General features: G+C 39.9%; 2 protein-coding genes across 2 annotated transcripts in view; one reads left to right on the forward strand and one right to left on the reverse strand.

Annotated features, from left to right (window-relative positions):
* LOC147033756 (uncharacterized) overlaps positions 1 to 4528 on the reverse strand; it is a 47895-nt gene extending 43367 nt beyond the window's left edge. The window contains exon 1 of the mRNA XM_085870300.1: positions 4300 to 4528. Coding sequence (XP_085726426.1) covers positions 4300 to 4429 — 130 coding nt within the window. The 5' untranslated portion in view covers positions 4430 to 4528. The remainder of the gene's footprint in view (positions 1 to 4299) is intronic.
* The window catches only part of ANKRD2 (ankyrin repeat domain 2), a 46677-nt gene continuing 33948 nt past the window's right edge, over positions 4517 to 17245 (forward strand). The window contains exon 1 of the mRNA XM_085870257.1: positions 4517 to 4655. Within this exon, the coding sequence (XP_085726383.1) occupies positions 4605 to 4655 (51 nt within the window). The 5' untranslated portion in view covers positions 4517 to 4604. The remainder of the gene's footprint in view (positions 4656 to 17245) is intronic.

Genomic DNA, 17245 nt, shown 5'->3' on the forward strand with positions numbered 1-17245 from the left:
CGTTTTGAACACACGACGTACATTGTAATCATTTGTTTGTATCATTTTGTGTCATGTGAATGTAAATGTTCATGTGAAGATTGCTCGGAAGGATCTCCATCACGGGTGTCTGTCTATAAATGACGTCCGCAAAGATGGCGGAATTTTGACCAAATGTTCACTACATACACCTTCCCTCAATCGTTTATCCTTCATTGGAACCTCCTTTCCTTTATCCCCGTACACCTCCTTCCACCCTCTTATCTGTCATATCCTCTCCGTTCATGGAACCTTTATGTTCCCATTGAAATGACCTTCACACTTGTTTATGACTGTAGTCCATCTAACTGTCAGACGAACGTCATGTACCTAGAACCAATTAACTGCTCCCTGCGTCGTGGTCGATGCTACCAGTAGTGTGTGCGCATGGTCTGTGTTTAGCTCTTGTCTTCTGGAATGCTTGTTGTGGCTTTTCCACGTCATTCAGCATCAAGGTGATGGAGTAATGACATTGGAGTGTACAAAAAGCGTTGACCTGCACCGATATAAATTAACAAATAAATAAACAAACATGCCCTTGTTCGTGTGTTTCATCATGTCACATTTCACTTTCGGGCACCGATATAAATAAATAAGTAAACAAACAAAGAAACAAATAAATAAACAAACGTGCCCTTGTTCGTGTGTTTCATCATGTCACATTTCACTATCGGGTACCGATATAAATAAATAAATAAACAAATGTTCCCTTGTTCGTGTGTTTCATCATGTCACATTTCACTTTCGGGCACCAATATAAATAAATAAATAAACAAACAAAGAAACAAATAAATAAACAAACATGCCCTTGTTCGTGTGTTTCATCATGTCACATTTCACTTTCGGACACCGATATAAATAAATAAATAAACAAACAAATAAATAAACAAACGTGCCCTTGTTAGTGTGTTTCATGTCACATTTCACTTTCGGGCACCGATATAAATAAATAAATAAACAAACAAAGAAACAAATAAATAAACAAACATGCCCATGTTCGTGTGTTCCATCATGTCACATTTCACTTTCGGGCACCGATATAAATAAATAAATAAATAAACGTGCCCGTGTTCGTGTGTTCCATCATGTCACATTTCACTTTCGGGAACCGATATAAATAAATAAATAAATAAACAAAGAAACAAATAAATACACAAACGTGCCCTTGTTCGTGTGTTCCATCATGTCACATTTCACTTTCGGGTACCGATATAAATAAATAAACAAACGTGCCCGTGTTCGTGTGTTCCATCATGTCACATTTCATTTTCAGGCACCGATATAAATAAATAAATAAACAAACAAATAAATAAACAAACGTGCCCATGTTCGTGTGTTCCATCATGTCACATTTCATTTTCAGGTACCGATATAAATAAACAAACAAATAAATAAACAAACGTGCCCATGTTCGTGTGTTCCATCATGTCACATTTCATTTTCAGGTACCGATATAAATAAATAAATAAACAAACATGCCCGTGTTCGTGTGTTCCATCATGTCACATTTCATTTTTGGGCACCGATATAAATAAATAAATAAACAAACATGCCCGTGTTCGTGTGTTCCATCATGTCACATTTCATTTTCACGTACCGATATAAATAAATAATAAACAAACATGCCCGTGTTCGTGTGTTCCATCATGTCACATTTCATTTTCACGTACCGATATAAATAAATAAACAAACATGCCCGTGTTCGTGTGTTCCATCATGTCACATTTCATTTTCACGTACCGATATAAATAAATAATAAACAAACATGCCCGTGTTCGTGTGTTCCATCATGTCACATTTCATTTTCACGTACCGATATAAATAAATAAATAAACAAACAAAGAAACAAATAAATAAACAAACATGCCCATGTTCGTGTGTTCCATCATGTCACATTTCATTTTCACGTACCGATATAAATAAATAAATAAACAAACGTGCCCGTGTTCGTGTGTTCCATCATGTCACATTTCACTTTTGGGAACCGATATAAATAAATAAATAAATAAACAAAGAAACAAATAAATACACAAACGTGCCCTTGTTCGTGTGTTCCATCATGTCACATTTCACTTTCGGGTACCGATATAAATAAATAAACAAACGTGCCCGTGTTCGTGTGTTCCATCATGTCACATTTCATTTTCAGGCACCGATATAAATAAATAAATAAACAAACAAATAAATAAACAAACGTGCCCATGTTCGTGTGTTCCATCATGTCACATTTCATTTTCAGGTACCGATATAAATAAACAAACAAATAAATAAACAAACGTGCCCATGTTCGTGTGTTCCATCATGTCACATTTCATTTTCAGGTACCGATATAAATAAATAAATAAACAAACATGCCCGTGTTCGTGTGTTCCATCATGTCACATTTCATTTTTGGGCACCGATATAAATAAATAAAAAAACAAACATGCCCGTGTTCGTGTGTTCCATCATGTCACATTTCATTTTCACGTACCGATATAAATAAATAATAAACAAACATGCCCGTGTTCGTGTGTTCCATCATGTCACATTTCATTTTCACGTACCGATATAAATAAATAAACAAACATGCCCGTGTTCGTGTGTTCCATCATGTCACATTTCATTTTCACGTACCGATATAAATAAATAATAAACAAACATGCCCGTGTTCGTGTGTTCCATCATGTCACATTTCATTTTCACGTACCGATATAAATAAATAATAAACAAACATGCCCGTGTTCGTGTGTTCCATCATGTCACATTTCATTTTCACGTACCGATATAAATAAATAAATAAACAAACGTGCCCGTGTTCGTGTGTTCCATCATGTCACATTTCATTTTTGGGCACCGATATAAATAAATAATAAACAAACATGCCCGTGTTCGTGTGTTCCATCATGTCACATTTCATTTACAGGTACCGATATAAATAAATAAATAAACAAACGTGCCCTTGTTCGTGTGTTTCATCATGTCACATTTCATTTTCAGGCACCGATATAAATAAACAAACATGCCCATGTTCGTGTGTTCCATCATGTCACATTTCATTTTCAGGCACCGATATAAATAAATAAATAAACAAACATGCCCGTGTTCGTGTGTTCCATCATGTCACATTTCATTTTCAGGCACCGATATAAATAAATAAATAAACAAACATGCCCGTGTTCGTGTGTTCCATCATGTCACATTTCATTTTCACGTACCGATATAAATAAATAAATAAACAAACGTGCCCGTGTTCGTGTGTTCCATCATGTCAAATTTCATTTTCACGTACCGATATAAATAAATAAACAAACAAACATGCCCATGTTCGTGTGTTCCATCATGTCACATTTCATTTTCAGGCACCGATATAAATAAATAAATAAACAAACATGCCCATGTTCGTGTGTTCCATCATGTCACATTTCATTTTCAGGCACCGATATAAATAAATAAATAAACAAACATGCCCGTGTTCGTGTGTTCCATCATGTCACATTTCATTTTCACGTACCGATATAAATAAATAAATAAACAAACGTGCCCGTGTTTGTGTGTTCCATCATGTCAAATTTCATTTTCACGTACCGATATAAATAAATAAACAAACAAACATGCCCATGTTCGTGTGTTCCATCATGTCACATTTCATTTTCAGGCACCGATATAAATAAATAAATAAACAAACATGCCCATGTTCGTGTGTTCCATCATGTCACATTTCATTTTCAGGCACCGATATAAATAAATAAATAAACAAACATGCCCGTGTTCGTGTGTTCCATCATGTCACATTTCACTTTCAGGCACCGATATAAATAAATAATAAGCAAACATGCCCGTGTTCGTGTGTTCCATCATGTCACATTTCATTTTCAGGCACCGATATAAATAAATAAATAAACAAACATGCCCGTGTTCGTGTGTTCCATCATGTCACATTTCATTTTCACGTACCGATATAAATAAATAAATAAACAAACATGCCCGTGTTCGTGTGTTCCATCATGTCACATTTCATTTTCAGGCACCGATATAAATAAATAAATAAACAAACATGCCCGTGTTCGTGTGTTCCATCATGTCACATTTCATTTTCACGTACCGATATAAATAAATAAATAAACAAACGTGCCCGTGTTCGTGTGTTCCATCATGTCACATTTCACTTTCAGACACCGATATAAATAAATAATAAACAAACGTACCCGTGTTCGTGTGTTCCATCATGTCACATTTCACCCTCGGTCCCAGTTGCCCAGGATTACTTTTTCCCGACCCCCCCCCCCCTCGGACACCAACCTTGTGTACATCCCAGGTGGGGGGTTCGACCCCGACCCACATTCCGTCCGCGCGCCGCTCCGCGCGCATGATGCCATCCGCCCAATCGGGACCCGTGCGCGCGCCGGCCGTGCCGATACCCTCGCGTCATGCCATTGAGGGGTCGCGAGGGGACGGGGGAGAGGGACGGGGGGAATTAAATAAAAAAAAACATTCTGGACGGGAGGGTGGCGGGAAAAGCGAGGGGTGCCGGTTCACAGGGGACAGGGTCCGAGATGCTGGCGGATCTATAAATGGTGGATTTGAACGGATATGTTTGAGCATACATGGAAGGGGGACAAGCAGAGAGGATGCTGCTGCTGCGACTGACGGAGCTGGTAAGATGCGGTGAATATGATCCATGCCGGACAGTGGGTGCGGATTATACAAACGACTTTATAAGGATCAAAACTGATGAACAGCTGTGCTCGAATTAAAACGTCACGCCTGGCCATCCAGTTCGTGAAAGTCAAACTAACTGTGTCTATGTATGAAAACGTGTATGTACACATTGAGAACACCTGTGTATACAATTATACATTTATTTATATTTACATCGACACAAAAATGAAAAACTGGGGTTTCTTGGAGTCTCGTGAGTGTCTCGTTCCGAGAACTTTTTTGAACAGCCCTCGTGTTTCCTGGAAACGTGGATTCTTGAAGTCTTTCCATGACGTCACCTTTCCTGCGTGTCGTCAGAATTATTTCGACCTTTGCTGAAGTCACACCTTCAGTACTCTGTGAGATATCTAATGGTATACGTTCACTAAATGAGGAGATGTAGTACATAACCGCACATGGTGATGAGTCAATGTGTGTGTGTGTGTGTGTGTGTGTGTGTGTGTGTGTGTACACGTGTGTGTGTGTGTACACGTGTGTGTGTGTGTACACGTGTGTGTGTGTGTGTACACGTGTGTGTGTGTGTACACGTGTGTGTATGTGTGTGTGTGAAACATTTCCTTCATGTTTCAAACCTCCAGACAAATTCAGTCATTCATTCTTTCCTCCTTCATTTGTTGGAGTTGAGCAACTTCATCAAGCCTGGTGTTGTGAGCCCTTTACCGTTGAATTAACACCAGGTGGGGTTGATCCTTCCAAGGCCTGTCATCCTTCCAAGGTCGGCAAAATCAGTACCAGTGTACTGCTGGTATAGGGGCACAGCATCAGTGGCACATTTGTGCCCCAACAAAATGAGCTACCCAGCATCCAAGCTGCCATATCCACGAAGAAGAAGCATCTTCATAACTTTGTTTTCCATTGTTCATTAGTGATTGAATGACAGTTGGGACAAACCTGGGCCCAGGACTTTAAGATAATCACGTTAAAAAGTGTGAAAACCTCTTTTACTCCAGAGTTCAAAATGTATCATTCATTCAACAAGAAAACAAGCAGTCATAGACTGGTACTTACGAAATCGTCAACTTGACCTCTGACCTTGTCTTATAAAAGCTGTCTCTAGAGAAGGTAGCGACGCAAACCAGAAGTTTCTACGATGATTCTGTACCAAACCTCTCATAAAACATCCGATTTTTACCACAATTTTGACAACCGAGTGTTAAGCATACTTAACCATTACCAAAATTGAAGGCAGGATTGAAATTGACTTTAAAACAAGCGCGTAATGCCCTGTGTTACAATCCCCCTCATTAGCACAATCTTCAGTTGAGCCTCAGACACGACACCCGACATAAATCTCATAAAACATCCGATTTTTACCAGAATTTCGACAACCGAGTGTTAAGCATACTTAACCATTACCAAAAGTCAAAACATGATTGCGATCCGAGTTAAAACGAACTCGTAACGTCGACCGAAGCAAAAATCTCCATTTCTCGACGCAATTATTTAATATTATTTTGTCAAAGTCACAAAACCGTAATATTCGGCCATCCACCAACAATCTTGACACAATCCGACGGCTTAGCGAGTCAGGCATGCGACGATAACCTTTATTGGGATGAAAAAATGACTTTTAAACACCATCTTTATCGAAAACACCGTCAGCGCGCACACGCAAAACCTTTACGTGATCAACGACGCCTCTGCTCGAGCGCGCTGCACCATGTGACGAGCCGTGACGCGGCGAGTGAAATATTTTTTATACAATCTTAAAACGTCTCCAAAACATCCGATTTTTACCAGAATTTCGACAACCTAGTGTTAAGTGTCCTAAGCGATCACAAAAACCGAAGACAAAATTAAAATCGAAGTTAAAACGAACTCGTAACGTCGAGCGAAGCAAAAATACTCCATTTCTCCACATGAATTTACAGAATTATGTTTGACCTCACTGTGACCTTGACCTTTTACCGATTTTGACCAAAATCTCATCAGCGCTCGCCATCACCCTCCTGAATCACGTGGTGTAATTTGACATTGGTAGCTTCTTCCGTTCTCGAGTTATCGTGCCTACAAACAAACACACAAACACACACACAAACAAACAGACACACAAACAGAGGACGGAAGTCATCAAAATATTTCATAAGTAAAAATCACATGCACGCATACATACACGCAAACACACACACACACACACACACACACACACACACACACACACACACACACACACACACACACACACACACACACACACACACACACACACACACACACACACACACGTGCGCGCGCACGATGCCTCCTGTGACTGACTGTGGAGGCATTTTTATTCGAGTTGTCCAGCTTTGTGTGTATGTGTGTGCGTGCGTGTGTTCCGCTCTGTGTGTGTGTGTGTGTGTTCATGTATGTGTGCGTCCGTCCTTGCACGTGTGCGTGTGTAGCACATTTTCGTTACGACGATAACTGGAGAACCTTTGAAGAGATTTTGACCAAACTTGGTACCAGTATGGACTGTGATAGAAAGATGAACCGATTCGATTTTGGGTTCTACAGGTCAAATGATGGAAACACGAATCAAAATCCTGCCCTTTGGAAGTAATTTTGCAAATCCTCACTCAAGTTAAAAACATCTGATGTTTTAAACTTGATAATATGGCAGTATTCACCAATTGTGCCTTATAGTCGGCAGGCCAAGACCATCTAAAAAACTTTTGATGGCATTTTTTTGTTCAAAGCTGGCAACCATGCTAGAAAGTATCACTATGGTATAAGGTTTCAGAAACACCCGGTTGCCAAAATGGCATTTGACCTTTAAGGTCAAATTTGGAGGTCAATTGAGGTCAAATTTTGTGTTTTCCCTCTTTTGTCGTGTGCTTTCAACAAATGTAATGTTTGGCAAGAACCATTGAGGAATTAAAGAGATACTAGGGTTTTAATTTGCAAAATAATAGGTAATTGTGAAGGAAATTAGGATTTAAAATGCTCGTTACTCCATTATGGATCGGAATACACACAAAGTAAAGACTTGTTCCTTTAACGTCACTTCTTCCTGAAAATAATTCAGTTTCTTCATCAAGAAGGCACTGCGATGGCTGAACATCATTTTCCCGGTGTCCCATTACCTTTGCCAATTAATGTTGCTGTTGAAATCCTTCAGATTGATCCAGACCATGTCCACTGCCTGCCATGTTAAGGCATCCATCTGCATCACAACCGCATGCAGGTATACATGGTTGCCCCTTCCGATGACAAATGCAAGTGTGTGTGCAGTACTTAGTTTTGCATCCACAAGTAACCAACTCCAAACAGCTGCTTGGAACATAGATTCTTGGAGGGGGTGGTCCCTGCTGCCATAGATTCCATTGTGTACAATGGAATGTACCTTGACCACTTATTGTGGACTCGTTGACATCTATGTTGTCGGCTGATCCTAAAATAAGTCTGCCAGGTTCATAGGGTACCAAACCATCAGGGATGCAAGTGTTGTTGTTGTCCTCAAATTTCTCAAGAATGTCATTCGCAATACTTGTGTCCATGCGTCTAACTGTGTCGATGCCTATTGTGCCACCAGCAGCGTTAAAGAGATCCACCAGTTTTTCCGATCTTGTAGCCTGGTGTAATGTCATGCCCAGGCCGACATGTTTTGGTGTTAACTTTTTCCCCTTCGACAGTGCAAACACTACGTCTTGAGCGATATTGAAGATTCTTTGCTTTGTTGCGGGATGTCCCATATCCTCCTGTTGATCATCATCAATTTCCAGCATGTCAGTCCCGCCAAAGAGGACAGACAGAAACAGATATAAGCTATCTGGAACAATGGCTTCCACTGCATCTGCTGTTAGACCCCTCCCTCCATGCTGTATCATGACCAGGCATACGTTCTAAGTCGGCTCGGAGTCGAAGCGCAGAGTGGATGATTTCCTGCAGCTCATTGAGTGAAGGGAGCTGTAGTTCGGATGTCATGGATGCATCATCACTGTCATATTTTCCCTCAGAGATATCTGACAGGGCACTGGCAATAACATACTGAGATTTGTCACTGGGATAAAGAAGGAGTGGTCCATTTCGATTGCGTGGTCTTATAATGGAACCTTCGTCACCAATAACCTTCTGCAACGCAGTACAGAACGTCTGCCTTCTGGACAAGTAGCTGTCAGGGATGGCTTGCTCAGTTGCATTACATAGTTCTACATACTTCTCCCAAGCCTTTCTCATATCGTAAACATTACCAGCAGACAGGCCCGCCAGTAACATGTCCCCCAGGTCATTCAGGATTGGATCTGAGCACAGAGAATGACGTGCTCTCTTCTTTTTCAACCTTCGCTCGAATTCAACATAGCATTGTTTGTGGTACTTCCCTTCTGCAGCTATTAAATCTATAACATTGGCCATCCGAACCGACATGACGTAGTCCTCTTTCGACAGGTCACTGATGTTTTGCGACACGCTCATTTTCATTATGCTGTGGAGGTCAGCCTTTCCTGATCGTTGGCAGAAGATACTACGTTCCCAATAAACTGCAGCGTGCCTGTACTTTCGAGTTTCATAGGATGAACCTGCAGTCTGCTCATCGAACATCGCTTTAGTGGTATCATCTGCAAGTTCCTTGCTCCTTCGATGCCGAAGTCAAGACAAGTGCCTCTCCGATGCGAAGTTGATGTAGCAGGTCTTGTGCCAATTCATTACTGCTCCAGCCCAGTCCTCATCTGGTATAGTCTTCAGTCTGTTCAAAGTAGCCAGGGAAGCCTGATCCTTAAGTTGTGTCCTTTTAGCAGCAGCGTGCTGGATCCTTTTCTTCCCGTCGTCAGAAGCCAGACTTAGCACCTCAGTCTGACTTTCTCCTTCCTGGCAGATAAGACAACTGGAGTAGTCAACCGTTGAACTGGTACTTCGCTTCCGTTTAAGCATGCCAATGGGAAGAACTTCTTCACCATCCATTTTTGAGGATGAAAGAGAACATACCACCATTCCCACACCAGACAGAAAAGCAAGGCAAATCTGAGAGAAACATAGCAAGACATACATGTAGTGTTACTGGAAGAAGGGAGTGCTTATGCTTCTGTCACATACAGTTCGCACTAAACATGTCAAGTACATTTCGGACAGGTGCGTGCATACATGTACCTACCCACCAAAAAGAGTTGAGTTGCGGTCTTGACAACAAATGGTACTTAATCTACACCTCAAGCTGTATTGGTGATACGTGTGCCCTTGAAAGTGTTTGCCTTGATACATGCATGCCCTGGAAAGCGAAGCGGGAGGGTATATCTAGCGACATGTGCCTACTTAAGACTTAGACTGGTGTGCAAGGGAGAAGTGGATACATTACTGAGAGATAACACACTCACCTCTAATGAAATTTGAAGAGTTTGGAATACAAACTATCCATTAAAAAAGTCAAATCTCGCCACGCGGCCATTTTCGTGCGGGGGAGGAAAGCCTGTCATGGCAACACACCGGAAACATGTGACCGAGGCTTTGCGACACCAGCGACGCCAATTCGTGATGCGGGAAAACGCCCACGAGAAAATGGCTGCGCAGCGAAAGCTGACCTTTTTAATGGCGAGTTGTATTACAAAATCTTCAAATTTTGTTAGAGTGCGTTATCTCTTCCTAGAAATTGACGGACTTCAAAGTAACACAGGCAAAGTTTCATGGCGATCAAATTTGTAGTTTTTATTTGAGAACGAAAAATCCATTTCCTTAGGATTCTGAACGGACAGTATGTTATTTGTTTTTCCCCTTGACCTTTTGACCTTCTATATGACTGTAAAATTATGCTAATTAGGTCAATTGCACTTTCAAGTCCCTGGGAAGGTGCTCCATAATGATTCTTGTACGTTATCTAAAAGTCAAGTCGACAAAAGTATCAGTCAGGAGAGGGTGTCCCAACTCCCTGAAAAACCAATGCATTAAAGAGAATTCAACATTTGTATTCAAGAATTTATTCACGTTTACCTATTAATATGGAATTTAAAAACCCTTGTATTTCATTAATTCCTCAATATTTCATGCCAGACCGAACATTATTTGAAAGTACACGATAAAAGAGGGAAAACACAATTTTTCACCTTAGGGCCCCAAGTAGTGGGGCAACTGAGCTAAATATAGCATAACAATTGTGCATTTTGTGAGGAAAGCACCAAATTTGGCACACGAGTAGCCTAACATATTATGAACAGATTTGGATATTGGGCCATCTCAAATTCAGCCGCTGATGACTGTGGCAGCCATTTTCCACTGCCATCAAAAATTTTGAGATGGCCCAATATCCAAATCTGTTAATAATATGTTAAGCAACAAGTGTGCCAAATTTGGTGCTTTCCTCACAAAATGCACAATTGTTATGCTAAGTTGCCCCACTAAAGCTGTTAGTCACTTGTTGTCCAAGCTGTTAGTCACTGTTAGTCACTTGAATTCCAACAAGGGTCACTTGTTGTCCCAACCCTAACATGTGTATATATATATATATATATATATATATATATATATATATATATATATATATATATATATATATATATATATATTGTATATATGAATCAAAAAGTATCTGCAATATATTTTATTTCAATAACATAACTAAAATTGAGCATGTACAAGAGCATCATTTTTTAGCTCGCCTGTTCGAAGAACAGAGAGCTACGGCGATACCCCCGCGTGAGCGTGAAAATGTTAAAGTTTTTGGTGCAAGTTATTTTTTCCTTTCTTATGTTTTTATCTACCACACTATTTTTTATACTCCCGATATATATATTTATATCTATATATATATATATATATATATATATATATGTATATATATTTATATATATTTATATATTTATATTTATATATTTATATTTATATATTTATATATATATATATATATATATATATTTATTTATATATTTATATATATATATATATATATATATATATATATATATATATATATATATATATATATATATATATATATATCGGGGTGTATTATGTGATACCGGTCGTCCGTCCGTTCCTGTCCACACTCTAACTCCCAAAGTTTTCAACTTTCACGTTTCATATTTGGTACATAGGTACAGACTGTGGAGACGGTATACGTTCGCAATATACGTACAGACTGTGGAGACGGTATATATGTCGCGATATACGTTCGTCATCTAAAGTGGTTGCCATGGCAACCAGGATGCTGTTTTCCATGTAGTAGCACAATTCTGTATATACCTTCTTGTTCGGGCGTATATTGTGCTCACTTGCACTCTTGTTACTGATTACAATATACAAATACATATATTGCTTGAAAATTATTTGGAGCAGACTTCACTGCAATGCTTTATAAAAAAATATTAATTATTAGACGAGTCTTTTAAAAACGATAAATGTATAAACAGGCGAGCATTGGGTGGCTTTGACACCAACTCTCTGGTTTTCCATGTTGTCCCCCTCCTTTTCAACACACAGTCCATCGGTTCATAAGTTTCTGTATGCCCTCAGGAAAAACTGTTTTCGGCTGAGTGACGAGCCACACATGCACCGCTTCTTTCACTTGTTGGTCACTGGCAAAGTGACGGCCTGTTAAAGCGTCTTTGAGTGTACTAAACAGGTGAAAGTCCGAAAGGGCCAGGTCAAGACTTTAGGGAGGATGCTCCAACACCTCAAAGTTCAATTGCCGGAGGGCTTCCACATTATGGGTGGCAGTGTGTGGATGGGTATTGTCCTGCTACAATGCAACACCTTTTGACAGTCGCCCTCGGTGTTTCCATTTAATAGCTGGTTTCAACTGGAACCGGAGCATTTCACAATAACTTACACTGTTTACCGCTGTGCCCCCCTCTTTATAGTGTTCCAAAATTAGGCCTTGTAAGTCCCAAAAAAGTGTAAACATCACTTTTCTGGCTGATGGTTGACTTTGAATTTCTTGTTTGATTGGTGATGGATGTTTCCACTTCACACTCTGGTGTTTGCTCTCTGACTCGTAATGGTGGATCCACATCTCGTCTCCAGTGACAATGAGATTCAAAAAAGCATTCCCTTCATGATGAAAGTGGTTCAAAAGGCTTTGGCAGATTGTCACATGGTTGCGCTTGTGCTCCTCTGTGAGTTGTTTTGGAACCCATCTTGTAGAAACTTGATGAAAGACAAGTTGGTTGTTGTTGATTTCATGTGCAAAACCATGACTGATGTTCAGATGTTGCACCATTTCGTCAGTAGTCGACCGTCGGTTGTCCAGAACCATGGCGCGGACTCGTTCAATGTTTTCCTCTGTTGTGGACGTGGATCCAGATCGTTCATTGTCAGTGAAACTTGTGCGACTGTTTTTGACCATAGTAATCTGATCGTACATAGTCCGCTGTGGTAAAGCACTGTTCCCATATTGTGCTGAAATTCTGCAATATAGATATAGACAAGCCGGGAGGCAACATGGGTGGTTGCTATATAATTGTCAATATATAACTAGTCATAAAGTTTTTCACGGATCGGGCTGAAAATGTTTGACAAAGAGGTTGATTATAGTGCGCATAAAAGCACGAAAGCCGATTTTTGATTTTCGAAAAAAAAAAATATTTAAATATTTTTAGGATTTAAAAAAAAAAATTCAAAGTCCCGTTGCCATGCAACGGTGGCGTCCATAGCAACGGTGCTCAAAAGCGTACAACTCGATCCAAAAGCGTACAACTAGTATGAACCTACCAGTCAAGTTTCATCAAAATCGGTTGCCTCCTCTGGCCTCCAGAGCTGTCCATTACATACATACAGACAGACAGACGGAAAACCTGAGAATAACGGTAGTCTGGCGACCACCAAATATGTATATATATATATATATATATATATATATATATATATATATATATATATATATATATATACATATATACTAAATACATACATACATACATACATATATATATATATATATATATATATATATATATATATATATATATATATATATATATATATATACATATTGTTGCGGGCCGGGGTCCGGTGGCAAGAACGACCGCCAGGTGGGGGGAGTTATGTCGTCTCCCACCAGACTCCGAGAATTGTAGGCCGTTGCTCATGGATAACTCCGTGAGGCGGCGGATCACTTAACCGACCGTGGATGCCAATACCTCCACCGCGTAGCGTAGGGTCTTTTGTCAAAAACCAATTTACCAAATTAACCACGCGGTGTCGTCTACTGGGGAACCATGCATTCGGTACGTCTTGCTCAAACCGGGTCACTCTACCCACTGCGGTAGAGTTCCGACTACCGACTACCAACTCCGGTTCAGGTGCAGTCGAGCAGAACTGCCAAAGCTGTGCCGGCTTGGATGAACAGATTAACGGGAACAAAGACCCGGCTAAAACTCAGATCCGAACCATGCTGGACCAATGAAGGAAAAGACGAAAACGAACTGGGAACATTTCTACAATAATTTATTTATAATAAACAAGGAAATGTATGTGGCACAGAAACAGGTTTATTGGGGTGCTATGCAGGGGAAAGAAAGAAGATGTGGTGCGACAATTTACAGCAACTTACAAAGCAGACACAGAGCACACTTACGCGGGAATTATACAGGCAAGATTTACAATGATCAAAAACACTTATACAGTTTCTACTTTTTAGACTGGCGCCACACACTCAGACACACACTCAGACACACACTTGGACAAAATAAACGCAGTTGAAGGCAAAGGACTTTTGCAGCCAGGGAGGGAGGCGGGCTGAGGTCACAGTTCTTTCGAGTACCTGAGTCTCGAGGAAAGGAATGCTCCATGGTGCGGCACCTGCCAACGGTCGTGCAGTCAGGTCCACAGCCGCCCGTATGGAGTTCGGGTCTGTGGAGGAGCTCGAGTGGGCCGGGACCAGTAGTTGGGTGAGACGTGAGCAGAGCCAAGCAGCAGGAACCCCTTCGTTTTCCAACCGACTCCGGCCTCCAAGCACAGAACAAACGACCCCCAAAGAACTGAACAAATGACCCCCAAATAACTCAACGAACGACCCCCAAAGAACTCAAGACTAAGGATGGTGTCGTGGTTTATAGACCTTCCTCAGCGGGGAGGGGCCTTGGTGAAGCTGACGTCACTGTCTGCATTGATTGGACAGGGCTCCCATGGGTCCGCCCTTTCTGGGCAGGGCCTCGGCCAGGCACCGGTGAGGCCCACCCACTTCACGCGTGTGGACTCGTCAATAAAGAGTTGGAGCGTTTGGAGAAGCCGAATAGGAACTGCGACAGCGAAGATTCTGTCTCGGAAAACGAGCCTCCAGAGACAACAGGTGGACCGTGGTTTCTTTTGTTTCCAGTGAACCGGAGGCTGCAAGCGCTCGGGTACCGTGGATCGCAATGGAGGATGGGATATACAGATTTATTACCCTAACTACAAAAACATCGCAACGCACCCCTTCGATTTCCCACGACACGCAAGGAGGGTTTCTGTCTACACATATACTTAATGGCATAACTGACTTGGGACACCTGTATGTTGTATGTGTACGGTTCCAAGAACCGTAACAATATATATATATATATATATATATATATATATATATATATATATATATATATATATATATATATATATATATATACATACATACACACACACACACACACACACACACACACACACACACACACACACACACACAAGGCGGTATGCGACATGGGTGATAGCTATATAATTGCATACTAGTCATACAGTTTTTGACGGATCGGGCTGAAAATTTTTGACAAAGAGCTTGATTATAGTGCGCATATAAGTGCGGAAGCCGATTTTTTTTATTTTGGAAAAAAAATAAAAATAAAAATATCTTTCGGATTTTTTCAAAAATTTCAAAGTCCCGGTGCCAGGCAACGGTGGTGTCCATAGCAACGATGCTCAAAAGCATACAACTATATCCTGGTATGAACCTACCAGTCAAGTTTCATCAAAATCGGTTGACTCCTCTGGCCTCCAGAGCTGTCCATTACATATATACAGACAGACGGAAAACCTGAGAATAACGGTAGTCTAGCGACCACCCAATATATATATATATATATATATATATATATATATATATATATATATATATATATATATATATATATGTATATATATATATATATATATATATATGTATATATATATATATATTTATATATATATATATATATATATATATGTATACACACACACACACACACAAATAGCGTAGACAACAATGCATACCAATGAGGCTCCCAAGTATGTAACCCGTGCAAACGTCAAAAGCAATTAATATATAAATAAAGAATTTGACTTCCGGTTCCGGGTTTTGAGGTGACGGCCGTTTCTCGAGTGGTCTCTGCCGACTTTCTCAAAGTTAAGTTTCCCGTCGTTATTTGTCCTGTTTTCACTGTTTATTCTCTCACCTCCATGTTTCCTGTGTGTTCAAGTTTGGTTTTGTTTCAAAAATCGTGCTATTTTGTGAGTTTTCGTCTCACCTCGTCTTATCGGGTTTCTTTGAGGCCTACCCGTTTTTCCCTTCTCGGTGTACGATCGTTTTTATTTGTGTTCTCTCCCAGTTACCATCAGTTCCTATCTTCCCCACTTTTCCCACCCCAATCTATCCCTCTCAACTACACCCTCTGTTTTTTTTCATTTTAATTTTTAATTTTAAATTTTAAAAAATAACAAAAAAAACCAAAAACCTTTTCTCCCTCCATCCCTACAAGTACCTATTCCTCTTCATCTTATTCTTCTTCATCTTATTTTTCTTCCTTCTTCCACCTTCTTTCTTCTTCCACCTTCTTGCACCAACTTCTTCTTCTACTTCTTCTTCCACCATCTAAATTCTATTTGAGCTAACCCACTCTCACCATTACCTTCACTATTTCTTCCTACAACCTTCCACTCCCGAATCTTACCTGATCTTCAAAAATCTGTCCCAAAAAAAAAAATTCCCTTGCAACTTTTCTAACTTCACACCTCCTGTAACCACGTGTCCCTCTCCACCCTCTTCCTGGTACTTTTCATCGACCCAGCAGCTTCACTCTGCGTTTACCGATTCAAATTCACCATGCTCCTCCATGATTTTACTTCAACCTTTCTATTTCAAATCTTACATAATCCTTATTTTAAAAATAATAATGATAATAAAATTCATTTTTAACTTTCCACCTCCCGGAACCACATGTTTCTGTGGGAATTTTTATTCTACCCTCTGTGTTTGCCGATCCAAATTCACCATTAAACTCATGATTTTTCTTCAACCTTTCCTTCACCTCATCTTATGCAATCTTTATCAATAACAATACTAATACTAATACTAATACTAATACTAATACTAATGATAATGATAATGATAATGATAATGATAATAAAAACTATCTCTTTAAATGCTTCAACTTCCTCTTTCACACGTGTGGTTCTCATTACTGTATCATAATTCACTACTCTTTGTCTATTTAAACAGACTGCTCTCAATTCGAACTTACCCTCATACCTTGTCTAAATAATTCAATCTGCTACAACGTTTCTTCTCTCCATTCTCTTAATTTGCCTTTATTGCATCCATCAAGTAATGTCTTTAATCACATCTCTGAACTAAAAATTTAAAACCCCAGTTTGCTGTGAATGTTCACTT

The sequence above is a fragment of the Eptatretus burgeri genome, chromosome 1 (assembly GCF_056783735.1).
Source record: "Eptatretus burgeri isolate ZD-2024b chromosome 1, Ebu_testis_v1, whole genome shotgun sequence".
NCBI classification, from domain to species: Eukaryota; Metazoa; Chordata; class Myxini; order Myxiniformes; family Myxinidae; genus Eptatretus; species Eptatretus burgeri.